We start from the raw sequence: 17,698 nt of genomic DNA, 5'->3' as shown, positions 1-17,698 counted from the left end.
CCCGTACCCGGCCGGGTACGGGTACCCGTTTGCGACCCTGGTGCGGCCGGGTACGGGTAGGCCGTGAGTCACTGGTGAGTAACCATTTACACCATTGGAACCTCCTTTACCAGTAGAAAAATATGATAATTGTTTTTTTACCCTTTTATCTTGCAACAAAACTGACACCTTTTTTTACAAGGAGTCATGTTTGCATAGACCACAATACCTGCAGCCATAATGCAAACAAAAACATAACTCTGATAATGTAAGCAGATACACAGATACACACAGACACACAGATACACACAGACACACACAGATACACACAGACACACACATACACACAGACACACACACAGACACATACAGATACACACAGACACACACACAGATACACACAGACACACACATACACACAGACACACACATACACACAGACACACACACAGATACACAAAGACACACACAGATACACACAGACACACAGATACACACAGACACACACAGATACACACAGATACAGACACACACACAGATACACACACAGATACACACAGACACACACACACACAGATACCTGTTTGCGACCCTGGTGCGGCCGGGTACGGCTAAGGAATCAAACCCCGTTTGCGACCTCTGCTCCCAACACTCTGGGCTACAAACCCAGCAGAGCTGAATCCCCCGAGCTACGAGGCTGGGAGCCCGACGTGCCGCCCCCACACCGTCGCGTGAGTGGGGTGCCCGCGCTCTGCCGCTAGAATCTTTACAAAAGGCACAGACGGTCGCCTCCCATTGAACCTTGACGACGGAAGAACGTTGAGCAAAGAGACGGTGGAAACGGCGGCGGTGCATTGGGGGGGGGGGGGGGGGCGAGTAAATGGAACGTGAGGTGGCAAAAATCGATTGGCCGGTGACGCCGCGGCGGCGGCGAGGGTGAAACTCGCTCGCGCTAGAGCCAAGACGTGCGGCCGGTGCCTCTGCCGGCGGCAGCGCCAGCGGCGATCTGCTCTGGGGGCTCCTGGTCGGGTCTCGGCGTCGCCCCCCCCAGCTCCCTCTGAAGATCCCGCAACTCGTCACGGAGTTGATGCAATTCCCGCGGCGACATCGCTGCTGCGGGAGGAGCTGTGGGAGCTGCTGCTGCGAGAGCTGCTGCTGTGGGAGGAGGTGCCGTGGGAGGAGGTGCCGTGGGAGGAGGTGCCGTGGGCTCCGGCTCGCCGGCGGGATCCGCCACCCTAGAAACGAGTCGAATTTCAGTGTTTTCATTAACAACAATAAATATACACACTCTCTCTCCATGATAGAGGGTTTGTCTGGGTTATATTGCGTGTATAATGTATAGTGCAGTGTATAGTGTAGTGTAGTGTGTAGTGCATAGTGTGGTGTATAGTGTATAGTAGTGTATCGTGTAGTGTATAGTGTAGTGTATAGTAGTTTATAGTGTAGTGTATAGTGCAGTGTATAGTGTAGTGTATAGTGTAGTGTATCGTGTAGTGTATAGTAGTGTATAGTGTAGTGTATCGTGTAGTGTATAGTGTAGTGTATAGTGGATAATGTGATCTAAACCCAAACACCTCGATGATGAATAATAATAGTTAACGCCGTCATGTATGAGGAGCGGTGTGAGCGCTCGCGGACTTTACCCAGATCTTTCAAGAATTTGTGAGCTCCTCACACAATCCAGCCTGTGGGTTAAACCCAGGATGGATCATAGGCAGGCCAGCCTAAATGTTTCTAACCGGCGAAGATGCTCCATTAGGGGGGTCCACGTTTCGCAAGCGTAGAGAAGGGAGGGAATGACTGTGGCCGAGAAGACCTGAAGCTTCGTGCGGAGCGACAGACCAGGTAGCTTCCACACAGCGTTACGCAACCGATGAAAAGATATTGCCGCTCGACTGATTCGGAGTGAGACCTCTGCTGTTAAACTGGAGATGGTCATAAGCACACTGCCCAGGTATGAGTAACTCTCCACTCTCTCCACAAATGCCCCATCACCGATTGGGAGTTGTGGGGGTGGAGTGTCCGATGGTACAAAATACCCAGGCAGGTGCTTAGTTTTGGTGGGGCTGATGGTAAGGCCCCACCTCTTAGTGGCACGCTCCAGTCTCAGCAGCAGCGTCTCCAACTCCTCCTCTGAATGAGCAGCTATTACCAAATCATCGGCATACATAACGTGGTTGACCAATAGGGAGCCATCCCTTGACCGCACCGGGGCATCGATCAGCCTCCCATTATATCTGTACCAGATGGAAATTCCCCCGGTACAGCTGTTGAAGGCTTCACTAACCACGTGGTCAAAATAGATGTTAAATAATGTGGGAGCCAGAGGACATCCATGTCGCACCCCAAGGTGTACAGGGAATGGCTCTGACTCCCGGCCATGTAGTTTTACCCAGGCCCGCTCACCATCATGAAGGTCCTTAATGATCGTGAGCAGAGGGTCAGGGACTCCGAAAGCACGAAAAACAACCCAGAGCCCAGGCCTACTGATGGTATCATAGGCCTTGACCAGTTTAATAAAGCAGAGATGTAGGTCTTGTTAGAATTCCCTACACCTCTGCTGTAGCAGACGGACAGAAAATATGGCATCTGTGCAGGACTGCCCTTTCCTGAAACCACATTGGGGCTCCGCAAGCCTCTCATCAGCGTGCCTAGCAAGGCGATGTTGTGAGATGCCCCTGTAGTTGTTAGTCTGTGCAGGGTCGCCCTTCTTAAAGAGGGGGACCACCAGGGCATCCTCCCAATCCTGCGGAACCCGTCCAGTGGTCCAGACTGTTGTTATGATGTCATATAGGGCAGTCTGTGCACAAACGCCACCCTCCCTCAGCATTTCTCTTGAGAGATCATCTCTGCCCGGTGCCTTTCCTCGTCTCAGGTTCTGGATCGCTTTCAGTACTTCCTTAGATAGCACCTCAGCCAGCCACTTACAGGGGGTGACTTCCTCTTCAAATAATGAGGCACCGTAGCCTTAGCAGGGTTATCCTCTCTTTGTCCCACAATGTTTTCCAGGGTGGGAGATTTCCCCTCTCCCAGGACCTCACAGAAATGCTCAGCAAATCTGCAAACCTGTTCCTGGGGGTCGGAGATTGGATCACCGTTCTTTCCCCTAATGATGGTAATAGGTGTGGTGCTGCAGGTTACTTTTTTATGGAATTAAACGATTTGTGATCGCAGGCCATTGAGGCAGACTTCATCTCTTCAGGAACCTGCAATCACCAACCATCCTTGCAGCGCCTTAAGGCTCTCCAAACCTCTAAACGAAGGCTGCGGTAAGCCTCCTCATTCTCGGACGTGGGATGCTGTAGACGATGAGAGTGGGCCTGTCGCTTTTTCTCAGCCAGCCTGAACACCTCGTCTGTCAGCCAGGCTCTCTGAGGAGGTCTGGACCGTGTACTCAAAGCAGCCATTGCAGCTGCATGAGCCACAGTCCTAAACCTCGCCCATTTCCCCTCGACATGAGGAATGAGGGACGATGCCAACCCCAGCCGCAAGCAATGATGAAATTCTCGCTTCAAACTTTCATCAGCTGAGACCAGGCCACCTTAGGTTGGAATGGGGTCCTGGGTGTAGACCCACCACCGGAGTGGAAGAATGGCAGGCGCATCTTACAGATGACAAGTCGATGGTCAGAGGGCAGATCAGCTCCACGGTAGGTCCTGGTGTCAAGGACATGGGCCCGCATCCACTGTTCCGTCACAATGTAGTCCAGCAGATGTTCTTGCCTGTGTAGTGACTGTGATTGTCACTGCGTGGTGCCGGGCTTACGAAGCCACGGCGGATGATGTGTTGGCATTACGTGTAGCCCGCTAGCAGGGCGTAGTACCAGCCCTAGCGGGGCTTGGGTGAGCGCTGGTCAGCGCGGAGGCACCACGTAGAGCATGCGGTGCGGGATCCTGGCGAGGGAGCGAGAGGGAGCGTCAGCCAGCCAGGGTTACGTTGGGGCACGATACGCTGGTTGACCTGCCGACACGTGACCGGATGATATTGGGACGGGGGCTGCTGGGCAGTCACGTGGTACAAAACAGCTCTCGGGGAGCCTTCGGGAAAGATCTCGAGAGATCTAGAAGGTGGGCGGGGCGAGGGGTTCTAGATTTGAAGTTTTCATGACTGCGATGATTCATACTCTTTGGTTTTTTCGGTAAAGTCACGAAAAATAAAATAAATGAAAACAATTAAATCACGACGTTTCGGGCGCAACGCAAGTGTCCGTCATCAGGTGGGAAAGCGTGGCCTGCTGCTGATGCAGACCAAAGAGTGAGGGGCTCGGGGTTCTTCGTGTTGCTGGTGATGAAGATCCACGTCGGGTTGAAGAAGCCTCTAGTCTGAACCCCCGACGTCCCCGTCGCGTCAACCGCGTGACGTCGCGTCAACTGCGACGTTCCCAGTCGCGTCAACCGCAAAATCACCGTCACGTCCGCCTCTTGGTACCCCTTACCGCAGGCACGTCAAGGCGTTGCAGAACGCCGCGGAAGGCGAGGCGGACGAGCCGGGTGGGGAGGGTGAGGCGGGTGAGTCTCCAAAATTGCTCCTCCAGCCGCTCTCTGGCACCAGCACGTGCTCCACCAGTGCCGGGAGGCAAAGCTCCACCAGCGCAGCCCTCAGAGACTCGTGGCACGACAGGTTCCACAGCGTGCCTGGGGTAGGGGTGGCGAGGGTGGGTGGTGAGCGTGGGTGGTGAGTGTGGGTGGTCAGAGTGGGTGGTGAGTGTGGATGGTGAGTGTGGGTGGTGAGTGTGGATGGTGAGTGTGGGTGGTGAGAGTGGGTGGTGAGAGTGGGTGGTGAGTGTGGGTGGTGAGTGTGGATGGTGAGCGTGGGTGGTGAGTGTGGGTGGTGAGTGTGGGTGGTGAGTGTGGATGGTGAGTGTGGGTGGTGAGTGTGGGTGGTGTGGGTGGGTTTCTACCAGGTGATCTTCTCCAGGGTGTGAGGGTTGTGAGTGCGTCCCAGCAGGCTGGCTAAGGCCGCGAGGCTTCCATTGTTGTTAAATGCCAATGCGCCAGCATGGCTGGAGCTGAGGATTTGCAACACCTCGCATGCACACGCAAGCACCTGTGGGGGCATGGGGAGGTGAGGAGATACACAAACAACAACAACTGCCATTCGCCAGACCATGTGCACCTTGAGGCCACGTGAAGTGTCAAAAACGCCCACTGGCAGGAGGTCAAGGGGCAAACCCAGGTGCCACGGGTCAACTGACTGAGATGACCGAGACGACTGGTTGATGCACCACCTGTGCCCCCTACTGTGCCAACTTGCTGTGCTTTAGGCACCCGGCGCTCCGCTCGTTGTTGTGAGCGTCGCTCCTCCGCCCTCCGTTGTTGTTGGAGGGCGACTGCCTCCAACTGCCCAGTAGCGTCCTTCACGAGCCTCCACCACTGAGGCCGATCTTGACAACGCTGGTACCAGTCGTTGGCAAGTCCACTCAGCTCCACGTTCTCCGGTACCACATCACTCCATCTCTTCTCTAGCCCGTGCCGTGCACAAAGATCCCCCGTGTAGCCTTCACAGACTGTAGGGGCAAGTGCTGTTAGTGAGTAGCACCTGTAAAGGCCGGCACGGCACACGAGGGGGTCGGTGGCCAACACCTCGCCCTTTGTCTCCCTAGCAGCGATGTTTACACATTTGAGGCTGAGTCGACCTACACACACAGACACATATCCTTGTCCCCCCATGCGCCCCACCCGTGGTCTCACATGGTCGTCCTCCTCACACTCAACGAGCAGCGTGAATATTGAGCGCAGCTTCCCAGCCGCCCACACCACCGCCAACTCCTCAGGTTGCTCGCAATCGACGCCACCACCGGCAACATCACCAGCAGCAGGGACAGGGGCAGCAGGGGCAGCAGCAGGGGCAGCAGGGGCAGCAGCAGCAGGGGCAGGGCGCGGAGCGTCAGACAGGAGGGCCGCAGTGGCCATGGTGGTGACAAAGTCCTTTGGCCTGGGAGGGGGGGAGTGGGGGAGAGGTGAGCGTGTGTGTGTGTAGACATTACACACAGACACACACACATTACAACAACAGCAACCGCAATTCGCCACTAAGTGGCGGTGACGTCATCACGACGCTTGTGCCAGGCCACGTGCACCTTGAGGCCACGTGAAGTGTCGAACGCCCGCTGGCAGGTCACGGGGCAGACCCAGCAGGTGCCACGGGTCGACTGAGATGACCGAGATGACTGGCTGATGCACCACCTGTGCCCCCTACTGTACCAACTTGCCGTGCTTTAGGCACCCGGCGCTCCGCTCGTTGTTGTGAGCGTCGCTCCTCCGCCCTCCGTTGTTGTTGGAGGGCGACTGCCTCCAACTGCCCAGTAGCGTCCTTCACGAGCCTCCACCACAGAGGCCGATCTTGACACCGCTGGTACCAGTCATCGGCAAGTCCACTCAGCTCCACGTCCTCCTGTACCACATCACTCCATCTCTTCTCTAGCCCGTGCCGCACCCGTTTAGCCCCCTCGATCCGGCCGAACAAAAGCTGTTTAGGCATGCGGTGGCTGGGCATGCGGGCTACATGACCCAGCCAACGCAGCCTTGCCTGCCGGAGGAGCTCACTGATGGGACTTTGCCCAGATCTTTCAAGGATTTGTGAGCTCCTCACACAATGCAGCCTCGTTAAACCCAACAACCACCACAACAACCACCACACAAACAACAACCACCACCACACAAACAACAACAACCATCACCACAACAACCACCACAACCACCACCACACAAACAACAACCACAACAACAACCACCACACAAACAACAACAACAACCACCACCACACAAACAACCATCACCACAACAACCACCACACAAACAACAACCACCACAACAACAACCACCACCAAACAACCATCACCACAACAACAACCACCACACAACAACAACCACCACCACACAAACAACAACAACCACCACCACCACACAAACAACAACCACCACAACCACCACCACACAAACAACAACCACAACAACCACCACACAAACAACCACCACAACAACCACCACCACCACAACAACCACCACCACAACAACCACCACCACAACCACTACAACCACCACCACAACAACAACCACCACTACAACCACCACCACAGCAACCACCACCACCACAACCACCACCACAACCACCACCACAACCACCACAACCACAACAACCACCACCACAACCACTACAACCACCACAACAACCACCACAACCACCACAACAACCACCACTACAACCACAACCACCACCTCCACCACTACAACCACCACCACCACTACAACCACCACAACAACAACCTCCAACCTGGGTGCCGCCATCTTGAACTTGGCGATGGTCTCCGGGTGATGACGTCACCGGGAATCGTTTGTTCGATTCTCATCGATTCTAATCGTTGGTTTGCGCGTCTCTCTCTGCTAATCGATTCCCATCGATTATAATCATCGTTTTGCGTGTCTCCCTCTCTCTGATGATCGATTATCATCGATTCAATTATCCGTTCCGCTGGCTCCGTGTGGCTATGAGATGTTGACCACCTCGCCTGGTATACAGGAGGTCGTGGGTTCGATCTCTCTCTCATCATCATCACGGTGGTGAGTGATGGTGGTGAGTGATGGTGAGGGTGGTGGTGGTGAGTGATGGTGGTGAGTGATGGTGGTGAGTGATGGTGGTGAGTGATGGTGGTGGTGGTGAGGCCACCTCCATCACTACCATCACCACCACCTCCACTATTACCACCACCACTGTAACGTCCACCAACACCACGACCTCTACTTCCAACATCACCACATCCATCATCACCACCATCAACACCACCATCACCACCACCATCACCACCTCCATCATCACCACCATCACCACCACCATCACCACCACCATCATCACCACCATCACCACCACCATCACCACCACCATCACCACCACCATCATCACCATCATCACCACCATCACCACCATCATCACCACCATCATCACCATGATCACCACCACCATCACCACCACCATCACCACCACCATCACCACCACCATCACCACCACCATCATCACCATGATCACCACCACCATCACCACTGCAACTCAGTTTGTACAAACTGAAATGTCGTGATTTTTATTTTATTTTACTTTTATTAATTTAAAATTTTTACCTACGTGGCTTTACCGAAAGAAAAACAACCTAAGAGTATGTGTGTGTGTGTGTGATATCAGCAAATTCCATTGGCCAACATCTAATTTGTTTTATTTGAAGGCCACAACATTGTTGACGAACGTGCTGAGTGTTTTGTCTTCATGAGACGCATTGTTGTGTGTGACCACCGCGTGTGCGCACAATGCACGAGCTGGCAGCATGAGCGCTCGGCGTGGAGCGGTGGCGCAGTTGTTAGCGCACACCATCAGAGTGTTTATACTGGAGGAATCCGATGAGCGATAAAGCTCTTTTAGACAGATGTCAAGTCGGGGCAGGTCAGAACGTGCCAACAACAAACGACACAGAGACACAATAGGAGTCCTAAGTAGAGGAAAGGTAATCGAATCACTTACAAAATGTACACAAACTAAACTTAACTATTTTTTAGTTTAGTTTACAGCACTCCGCTGCAAATCCAGCAACTTGAGTTTCAATTCCCGGCCACTGCTGACATCAGCGGTGAGTCACATCTGAACCACATCGTGGTTGCCTTTCACCACATCCCCGCGGTGACCAGCGTGGTGAAGTATGGTCAAACAATGCCCACGGCGAGGGGGAGGCATTCATCCAGCAGCAGGGCATGAACACAGCGCTCCTCCGTACGTTGTGTGTCTATAGTTATACGAATCAGAATATTTATTTTAAATTTGAGAAATCCGATGATCTACGAAGCTCTATTTTTTTCAGAAGTTCAGAAGTTTCACTGGACGAGGAAAGCCCGGACCAGCTGACAAGCCCTCCTTTTCAAGGGCGACACGGCCGGCAGACAACATCAAAGCACTCCACAATTACAGATTATTATTATTTTAAAAAAATGTTTTATTAGAAAAGTGCTCCTGTTATACACTTTGACACGGGGGGCGGTGGGGGGAAATATCCTTTATCCGCTGGGAAATAAAAAAAAATAAGCCACGGAAATTCACGGCAACACAAAAAAATAAAAGTGAGAATCGGAGCGGCTGCGGTTGGGAGATGTTGGTGTGGACCCAGCGCCCTCGGAGGATCAGAGGGATTTGCGAGTAACGAAGCAAAAAACAAGTCTCCGCGGGAGAGAGGCAGTTCTGTTGCCTAACTCCGTCGCGTACTTGCGGATTCTGTGGCGTACAAACGCGCTCGATCTGGGGATTTACCCCCCTCCCCCACCCCTTGCAGATGACAATGGGATCTCGGCTGGTTAACAAAACTAACAAAAAAAACGGAGACGGGGAACGACTCGAATTGAATTGGTTACAAGGTCCGCTCCTTCTCTCTGCCGCCAATACACGTGGCCGTGGACTCAATTCAATTAGTTTGTACCGAATGACTTCAAACTGCGCTTCCTGTAACATTGTGCACGAGCGGAATTGTCTTTAGTGAACACAACACGCCGTGTTCATTACCACGACGACGGGCACGCACCACGAACGAAGCCATTACAAAACTACGACAATAAAACACAAACCCTGTGCTCTATGGCTCCGATGCGGCATCTCAGAAATCAAATAATTACACTGGTCAACAAAAAACAACATGTTTTTTCTGGCCTGGACTTGTGCAGCTGTTCTAGACTAATTTCAGGGTGCTGATTCCAAATCTGATCTCAGATTTGCTTTATAACATCTCATTTTTATGCTATCGGCATACCCCATTTTCATTGATTTTACTCGAAATTAACTCTGTCACTTATGATTGCAAGTGGTTGCGAGTCAGTGACTGCTTTAGTGTTAAAATATGGTGCTGTATGTTTACGATAGTGTGTTTAGAATAACATTTTATGTAGATATCCACATTTATTTAATATTTTTCTTCCGCAGTTTTTATTGAAAATGCAATATTTGATATTTCAAAAACCTGATGTGATAGACAAAAACTGATGCCAGATTTGGAATCAGCACCCTGAAATTAGTATAGAACAGCTGCAAAAGTCCAAATTACATTAAAACCCTTGGAATACCTCGTGCCAGACAAAGTGTGTTGACCAGCGTGATCGCAGTTGGTATTTGTCGCCACCGCTCTCATTGCGCGAGTCTGACACGCGCACGCGGGTTCAGTCAGCGGTGGTTTCGCTGTTTGGGGCGATGCTGCGGCTGTGTGGTTTTTACTTATCGTGTGATTGTTAACGTTGCCAGTACAGCACGATGTTGTTTAAACGGAGGACCCGGGAGAAACATCCACGCGACCACGGGGAGAAGGAGAGGCACGCGAACTGCAAATACGCAGCAGCAGGCGTCAGGGTCGGGATCGAACCCACGGCCTCCTGCACACGTGGCGAGGGAGTTAACGTCTCATAGCCACTGCTGGATCAGTGGCGAGGAAACCTCCCACAACCCCCTCCCACTACACGCCACCCCCACCGCGGCCCTTCTAATCAACTGAAATTGTGTCGCTTGTTTGGCGCTGAGGATTTGCTGCAACCTTTTGATGGCTGAAAGGTCAATGATCAACCAAACCGATTTCCCCGTCCTATAAACTTGCAACGGCGTTCTGGCCGAGTGCACCGGTGGGAGGGGAGGGGAGGAGAGGGGGGTTAATGACTCAAGCCCCCGAGACCGATGGGAGCCTGGGATTCGAATCTGAGTATCAGCCACCCGTGAGTAAAGCAAGTTCTCAGGTGTAAGAGGGTTTATAACCTCAACCCGGTCACCAATGATTGTCTAACATGAATACATAAATACAGGGTGAACGTTTTAGCACCCGCGGTAAACAATGCCTGGACCAAAATCGATACTCAGGGAGAACACTCAAATTCCACATCACAGCTGTATCTGCAATCCACTTGTTGCACTGCCTAGGTAGCCGGTGTGTCGTACACGTGTAATAACAACGCTGAGTCCAACTGCTCTTTCTCACGAGGGTTCTCGCCGCTTCATCGGCTTCTTTTTTTAAATCCTTTATATTAAGTTCGCTTGCTTGCTTGCTTACGACCGTGCAAATCTGTCGGTCGTTTTTTACCCCACTTCCCGTGATCCAATCGAGCTGACATTTTCCACACAGACTCGTTGTGTGTGACAATTAATTTTCGTGAACTTTTTTTTCCAAAATTTCACACTGTTTAGGGAAAACAAATTAAATATTTAATTACCAATTGCTTAATACTGACAATCATCTGACCCATAGGTGGCATCCATCTCAAGCCAGAGGACGAGAGGACTCTAGCTGCCACGCATATAAAGGATTTATAGTGAAAAACTTTGTTTTTACGGGTTATACTTATTTCATCTTAAGATTTGTTTAAGACAATTAAATGTGGGCGTCCGTCATACAAGCGGGAGAAAAGTGGAGCACCCGAAGTAAAACCCACGCTCGTTAATGGTAGCGACACCCCCTGCCCCCCCCCGTCCGTTACAGACGGTAACAGACGGAGGAGGTCAGTCCATTGGCTGTACCGCCTTTCTCACGACGAGCCAAGGAAGCGCGACTTCCTCCTCCTCGACGCCCGCGTTGAAGGGAGATTCGCAGCGTTTGTTCAGTGACCCACCAACCCTCGCCGCTTGCCTGCCGCAGCGCTCGCTAAACAGGCAGCAGCAGCGTGGCCACCAACGCCACTTGCCGGGCTTTGATCACAGCATGGGACACCGGCCACAAACGCGAATTTTCGCTCGACCTTTTTAGATATGTCGATGGAAGTGTGTGTTATTATTCTTTTGTGTTGCTGTTGTTGTTGTCGCCCATTTGTTCGCGGACTTTGATGGCTGACGGTCAAGAATCGTGACAGAAGGGAGCAAGCGGCACGTGGCCACGGCAATCTGGTGAGTGAGTAGGTGAGTGAGTAGGTGAGCGAGTGAGTAGATGAGTAGGTGAGCGAGTAGATGAGTGAATAGGTGAGTGAGTAGGTGAGTGAATAGGTGAGTGGGTTGGTGAGTGAATAGGTTAGTGAGTAGGTGAGTGATTGAGTAGGTGAGTGGGCTAGTAGGATAGTGAGTGGGTGAGTGAGTAGGTGAGCGAGTAGGTGAGTGGGTGAGTAGTTGAGTGATAGGTGAGTGAGTAGGTGAGTGAGTGGGTAAGTAGGTGAGTGGGTGAGTAGGTAGGTGAGTAGGTGAGTGAGCGAGTGGGTGAGTATGTGAGTGACTGAGTGGGTGAGTAGGTAGGTGAGTAGGTGACTGAGTGGGTGAGTGAGTGAGCGAGTGGGTGAGTGAGCGAGTGGGTATGTGAGTGACCGAGTGGGTGAGTAGGTGAGTGAGTGGGTGAGTATGTGAGTGAGTGACTGAGTGGGTGCTGCTGCCGCTTTCACTCCCTCTCCCCCCTCCTGTCCTCTCTCCCTGCCTCTGCCACTCTCCTCCTCGTCTTCTTGGTGTCTTTACGATCACAACGTAACAAAATGCTCGGTGTGTTCGGCAAATTGATTTCGTTCAGCGTGTCGTTTTTTTCCTCTTTTTTCAATGCTTCGTCTTACCTAATTCCTCCTCACTCTACACAACTCCACGTGTCGCTATTGTTTCTCTTTTTTTCCTCGCCCCCCTCTCTTTTTTTAGGGCTTCCGCTCATTTATTAATGTAACTTGTTAGTGTTTCACAGAAGGAATAAACATTTTCATTTACTTCAACGTCTTGTTCTTGTTGTTGTGTTTCACGGCGTGCTGCCCAGTCGCGTGGGCTGTTGCTGCTTCTTGTGCAGCTGCTGCTGCTGCTGCTGCTTCTTGTGGAGCTGCTGCAGCTGCTTGTGCAGCTGCTGCAGCTGCTTCTGCTGCTGCTGCTTCTTGTGCAGCTGCTGCTTCTTGTGCAGCAGCTGCGGCTGTGCGCAGTAGCGCTCCAGCACGAGCAGCGAGCAGGCGCGCAGGCAGCACGCTTCTGTAATGCCGCCTAGCTGCTGCCGCTGCCGCTGCACGCCAGCTGGTGGCGCCGCGTAGAAGCCTCGCCCGTTGCATACAAACGCCAAGGCGTCGACCAGCTGGCTCCCGCACAGAGTCAAGGCCGCGCTTTGGTGGTGGAGTAGTACGCACAGCGCCAGCGGCGCCAGCAGCCACAGCCGCTGGGGACGCGGGTGGCGGGAGGCCATGACTCTGTGCCGCAGGAGGCCCATGCTGCTGCTGCTGCTGCTGCTGCCGCCCCCGTGGGTTGTTGTTGTCGCGGTGACGGTGGCAACTGCGAAGCGCGCGCGTCGCTCTCTCGGGGGGGGGAGAGTGGGGGGAGTGGTGGGGGGAGAGTGGGGGGGGGAGAGTGGGGGGAAGTGGTGGGGGGAGAGTGGGGGGAGTGGTGGGGGGAGAGTGGGGGGGGGGGAGTGGGGGGAGTGGTGGGGGGGGGGGGGGAGAGTGGGGGGAGGGTGGGGGGGAGAGTGGGGGGGGGGGGGGGGGGGGGGGGAGTGGGGAAGTGGTGGGGGGAGAGTGGGGGGAGTGGTGGGGGGAGAGTGGGGGGGGGGGGGAGAGTGGGGGGAAGTGGGGGGGGGGGGGGGAGAGTGGGGGGAGTGGTGGGGGGGAGTGGGGGGGGGAGAGTGGGGGGAGGGTGGGGGGGGAGAGTGGGGGGAGTGGTGGGGGGAGAGTGGGGGGGGGGAGAGTGGGGGGAAGTGGTGGGGGGAGAGTGGGGGGAGTGGTGGGGGGAGAGTGGGGGGGGGGAGAGTGGGGGGAGTGGTGGGGGGAGAGTGGGGGGAGTGGGGGGGTGGGGGGGGAGAGTGGGGGGGGGGGAGAGTGGGGGGAAGTGGTGGTGGGGGGAGAGTGGGGGGAGTGGTGGGGGGAGAGTGGGGGGGGGGAGAGTGGGGGGAAGTGGTGGGGGGAGAGGTGGGGGGGCGAGAGTGGGGGGGGGGGAGAGTGGGGGGAAGTGGTGGGGGGAGGAGTGGGGGGAGTGGTGGGGGGAGAGGGGGGGGGGGAGAGTGGGGGGAAGTGGTGGGGGGGAGAGTGGGGGAGTGGTGGGGGAGAGTGGGGGGGGGGGGAGAGGTGGGGGGGAGTGGTGGGGGGAGATTGGTGGGGGGAGATTGGTGGGGGGAGAGTGGGGGGGGGGGGTGAGTGGGGGGAAGTGGTGGGGGGAGAGTGGGGGGAGTGGTGGGGGGAGAGTGGGGGGGGGGAGAGTGGGGGGAAGTGGGGGGGAGAGTGGGGGGAGTGGTGGGGGAGAGTGGGGGGGGGAGTGGGGGGAAGTGGTGGGGGGAGAGTGGGGGGAGTGGTGGGGGAGAGTGGGGGGAGAGTGGGGTGAGTGGTGGGGGGAGAGTGGGGGAGTGGGTGAGTGGAGATTGTATGATCTCCCCTGTCCTACAGAGTGAGTGGAGATTGTATGATCTCCCCCTGTCCTACAGAGTGAGTGAGTGGAGTTTGTATGATCTCCCCCTGTCCTACAGAGAGAGTGAGTGAGTGGAGTTTGTATGATCTCCCCCTGTTCTGCAGAGATGTGGTGGAGTTTGTGTGATCTCCCCCTGTCCTACAGAGTGAGTGAGTGGAGTTTGTGTGATCTCCCCCTGTCCTACAGAGTGAGTGAGTGTAGTTTGTATGATCTCCCCTGTTCTGCAGATTGAGGAGTGTAGTTGTATGATCTACCCCCTGTTCTACAGAGTGAGTGAGTGGAGTTTTGATGATCTCCCCCTGTTCTGCAGAGTGAGTGAGTGGAGTTTGTATGATCTCCCCTTGTTCTGCAGAGTGCGTGAGTGGAAGTTTGTATGATCTCCCCTGTTCTGCAGATGTGAGTGAGTGTAGTTTGTATGATCTCACCCTGTTCTGCAGAGTGAGTGAGTGGAGTTTGTGTGATCTCCCCCTGTTCTGCAGAGTGAGTGAGTGGAGTTTGTATGATCTCCCCCTGTTCTGCAGAGTGAGGATGTGAGTGGAGTTTGTATGATCTCCCCCTGTTCTACAGAGTGAGTGAGTGGAGTTTGTATGATCTCCCCCTGTTCTACAGAGTGAGTGAGTGGAGTTGGTATGATCTCCCCCTGTTCTGCAGAGTGAGTGAGTGAGTGGAGTTTGTATGATCTCCCCCTGTCCTACAGAGTGAGTGGAGTTTGTGTGATCTACCCCTGTTCTACAGAGTGAGTGAGTGTAGTTTGTATGATCTACCCCTGTTCTACAGAGTGAGTGAGTGGAGTTTGTATGATCTCCCCCTGTGAGCCGAAACACACTCACAGGCAAAAAGAGTCACAGACATATACAGAAACCCACAGACACCCACACACACAGAGAAACACACACACACAGAGACACAGAGAGAGAGACAGACACAGAGAGACACACACACATACAGACACACACAGAGAGACACACACAGAGACACACACACACAGAGACATGGTCTCCGGAGGAGCTCACCGATGGGACTTTGCCCAGATATTTCAAGGATTTGTGAGCTCCTCACACAATCCAACCTGGTTAAACCCAGGATGGATCGTAGGCAGGCCAGCCTAAATGTTTCCAACCGGAGAGACACACACACACAGACACAAACACAAAGACACACACACAGAGAGAGGCACACACAGAGACACACACAGATACACACAGAGACACACACACAGAGAGACACACATACACAGAGACACACACAGACACACACAGAGACACACACACACAGAGACACAGAGACACACACAGAGACACACACACACAGAAACACACACACACAGAGACACACACAGATACACACAGAGACACACAGAGAGAGACACACACACAGAGACACAGAGACACACACACACATATACAGAGAAACACACACACATACACAGAGAACACACACAGAGACACACACACACACAGAGAAACACACACAGAGACGTAGGCATATGCACAATCTCGTGACACTCACTCTCCCTCAAGGGCACGACCTCAAGCGCGACCCAGGCTGAGGACAGCGGTGGTGAGGACGAGACGGAGAATCTCACGCGGAGGAGATAGCGGCCACCGGCATCGTCCAGCGCTGAAGAGACGTCGCAGCACGTGTCTTTGGTGGCAGCACAGACGGTCTGCCAGAGGGCGCGTCTGAAGCTGCGCAGACAGAGACACAGGGAGCAGTGGTGAGGGTGGTGAGGAGAGAGTGGGTGAGTGGGTTGGTGGGTGGGTGGGTTGGTGAGTGAGTGAGTGGGTTGGTGGGTGAGTGGGTTGGTGGGTGAGTGAGTGGGTTGGTGAGTGAGTGAATTAATGAGTGAGTGGCTGAGTGAGTGGCTGAGTGAGTGAGTGACTGAGTGAGTGAGTGGGTTGGTAGGTGAGTGGGTTGGTGGGTGAGTGAGTGGCTGAGTGAGTGAGTGGGTTGGTGAGTGAGTGGGTTGGTGAGTGTGGTGAGTGGGTTAGTGGGTGGGTGAGTGGGTTGGTGAGTAAGTGGGTCGGTGAGTGAGTGGGTGAGTGAGTGGGTGAGTGGGTGAGTGGGTTGGTGGGTGAGTGGGTTCGTGAGTGGGTTGACGAGTGAGTGAATTAATGGGTGAGTGCCTGAGTGAGTGGCTGAGTGAGTGAGTGGCTGAGTGAGTGGGTTGGCGGGGTGAGTGAGTGGGTTGGTTGGTGAGGTGGGTTGGTGAGTGAGTGGGTTGGTTGGTGAGCGATGTGGGTTGGTGAGTGAGTGACTTAATGGGTGAGTGGCTGAGTGAGTGAGTGAGCATCTCACAGTTTGCTCTGAACTCTGTAGGTGACATTCAGGAACGTTGAGTTGGTGGTGGTGGTGGAGTTGATGCTTGAAGGGTCAACAGGTGGGGGTCTCTCTCCTCCACCCCCCACAGGAGCCACTTCAACGGGGGTCCCAGCAAAGCGTCGCCAGGAGGTCTTGAGACTCCAAACGCACATTCAGTAGATACGGCGCAACTGGGGCAGATGGGGAAAACAACACTCACACACAGTGCGCTAACCACTGCACCACCACTCACACAGTGCGCTAACCACTGCACCACCACTCCCCCACACACACACAGTGCGCTAACCACTGCACCACCACTCACTCACACACAGTGCGCTAACCAGTGCACCACCACTCCCCACACACACAGTGCGCTAACCACTGCACCACCACTCCCCCCACACACACCGTGCGCTAACCACTGCACCACCACTCACACACAGTGCGCTAACCACTGCACCACCACTCCCACACACACACAGTGCGCTAACCACTGCACCACCACTCCCCACACACACAGTGCGCTAACCACTGCACCACCACTCCCCACACACACACACACACAGTGCGCTAACCACTGCACCACCACTCACCGTGGCTGCACGTGGCGAGGTGGAGGAGGTCACGTGTGGAGAGTTCGACGTCGCCATTAACACCACGTGACCTCTGACCCGAAGTCACGTGCAGAGAAAATCGATACGCGCGTCTCATTGGTCCTCCTCCGTGGAGGCCACGCCCCTCGAGAATTTTCCGCTCCCGATTGGTCCGCCGTGGGGGTTTGACGTCACGGACACAACAAACCCTCACCGCCACCCCTCCATTTTTTTTGGGGCCCCCCATCGTAAGCCCAACGGCGAACTCCTCCACTGCGGTGATGACGTCACCGCCACACGCGGCATCCGTAGCCAATGAGCGCGTGCGCGTAGGGACGGATGACGTCATGTTGACTCGAGGGAGCGAGAGGGGGACTGCGGCTACACAAGTCAGAGCGCCGAGACGCTGTTAGGCAGCTGCTGCTTGTAGCTACAGCGTTACTGCTGCTTGCTGTTGCTGCTGCTACTTACAGCTGCTGCTGCGTTGC

The 17,698-nt window shown here is 54.4% G+C and overlaps 1 protein-coding gene across 1 annotated transcript; it reads right to left on the bottom strand.

Annotated features, from left to right (window-relative positions):
* Positions 1 to 555: 555 nt before the first annotated feature.
* On the bottom strand, positions 556 to 13,105 carry LOC133362856 (sterile alpha motif domain-containing protein 1-like). The gene is made up of 4 exons (XM_061581797.1): positions 12,831 to 13,105; positions 11,606 to 11,664; positions 4,415 to 4,613; positions 556 to 1,214 (listed from the first exon to the last, which is right to left on the bottom strand). Exons 1-4 carry the CDS (start codon positions 13,103 to 13,105, stop codon positions 932 to 934), a joined length of 816 nt encoding a protein of 271 aa, XP_061437781.1. The 3' UTR covers positions 556 to 931.
* Positions 13,106 to 17,698: the final 4,593 nt, after the last annotated feature.

This window comes from Lethenteron reissneri, unplaced genomic scaffold (genome assembly GCF_015708825.2).
Source record: "Lethenteron reissneri isolate LAM-NWPU_2019-01 unplaced genomic scaffold, ASM1570882v1 scaffold_1630, whole genome shotgun sequence".
NCBI lineage: Eukaryota > Metazoa > Chordata > Hyperoartia > Petromyzontiformes > Petromyzontidae > Lethenteron > Lethenteron reissneri.
The sequence above is the reverse complement of the archived record's forward strand: the minus strand, read 5'-3'. Positions and strand labels throughout refer to the sequence as shown.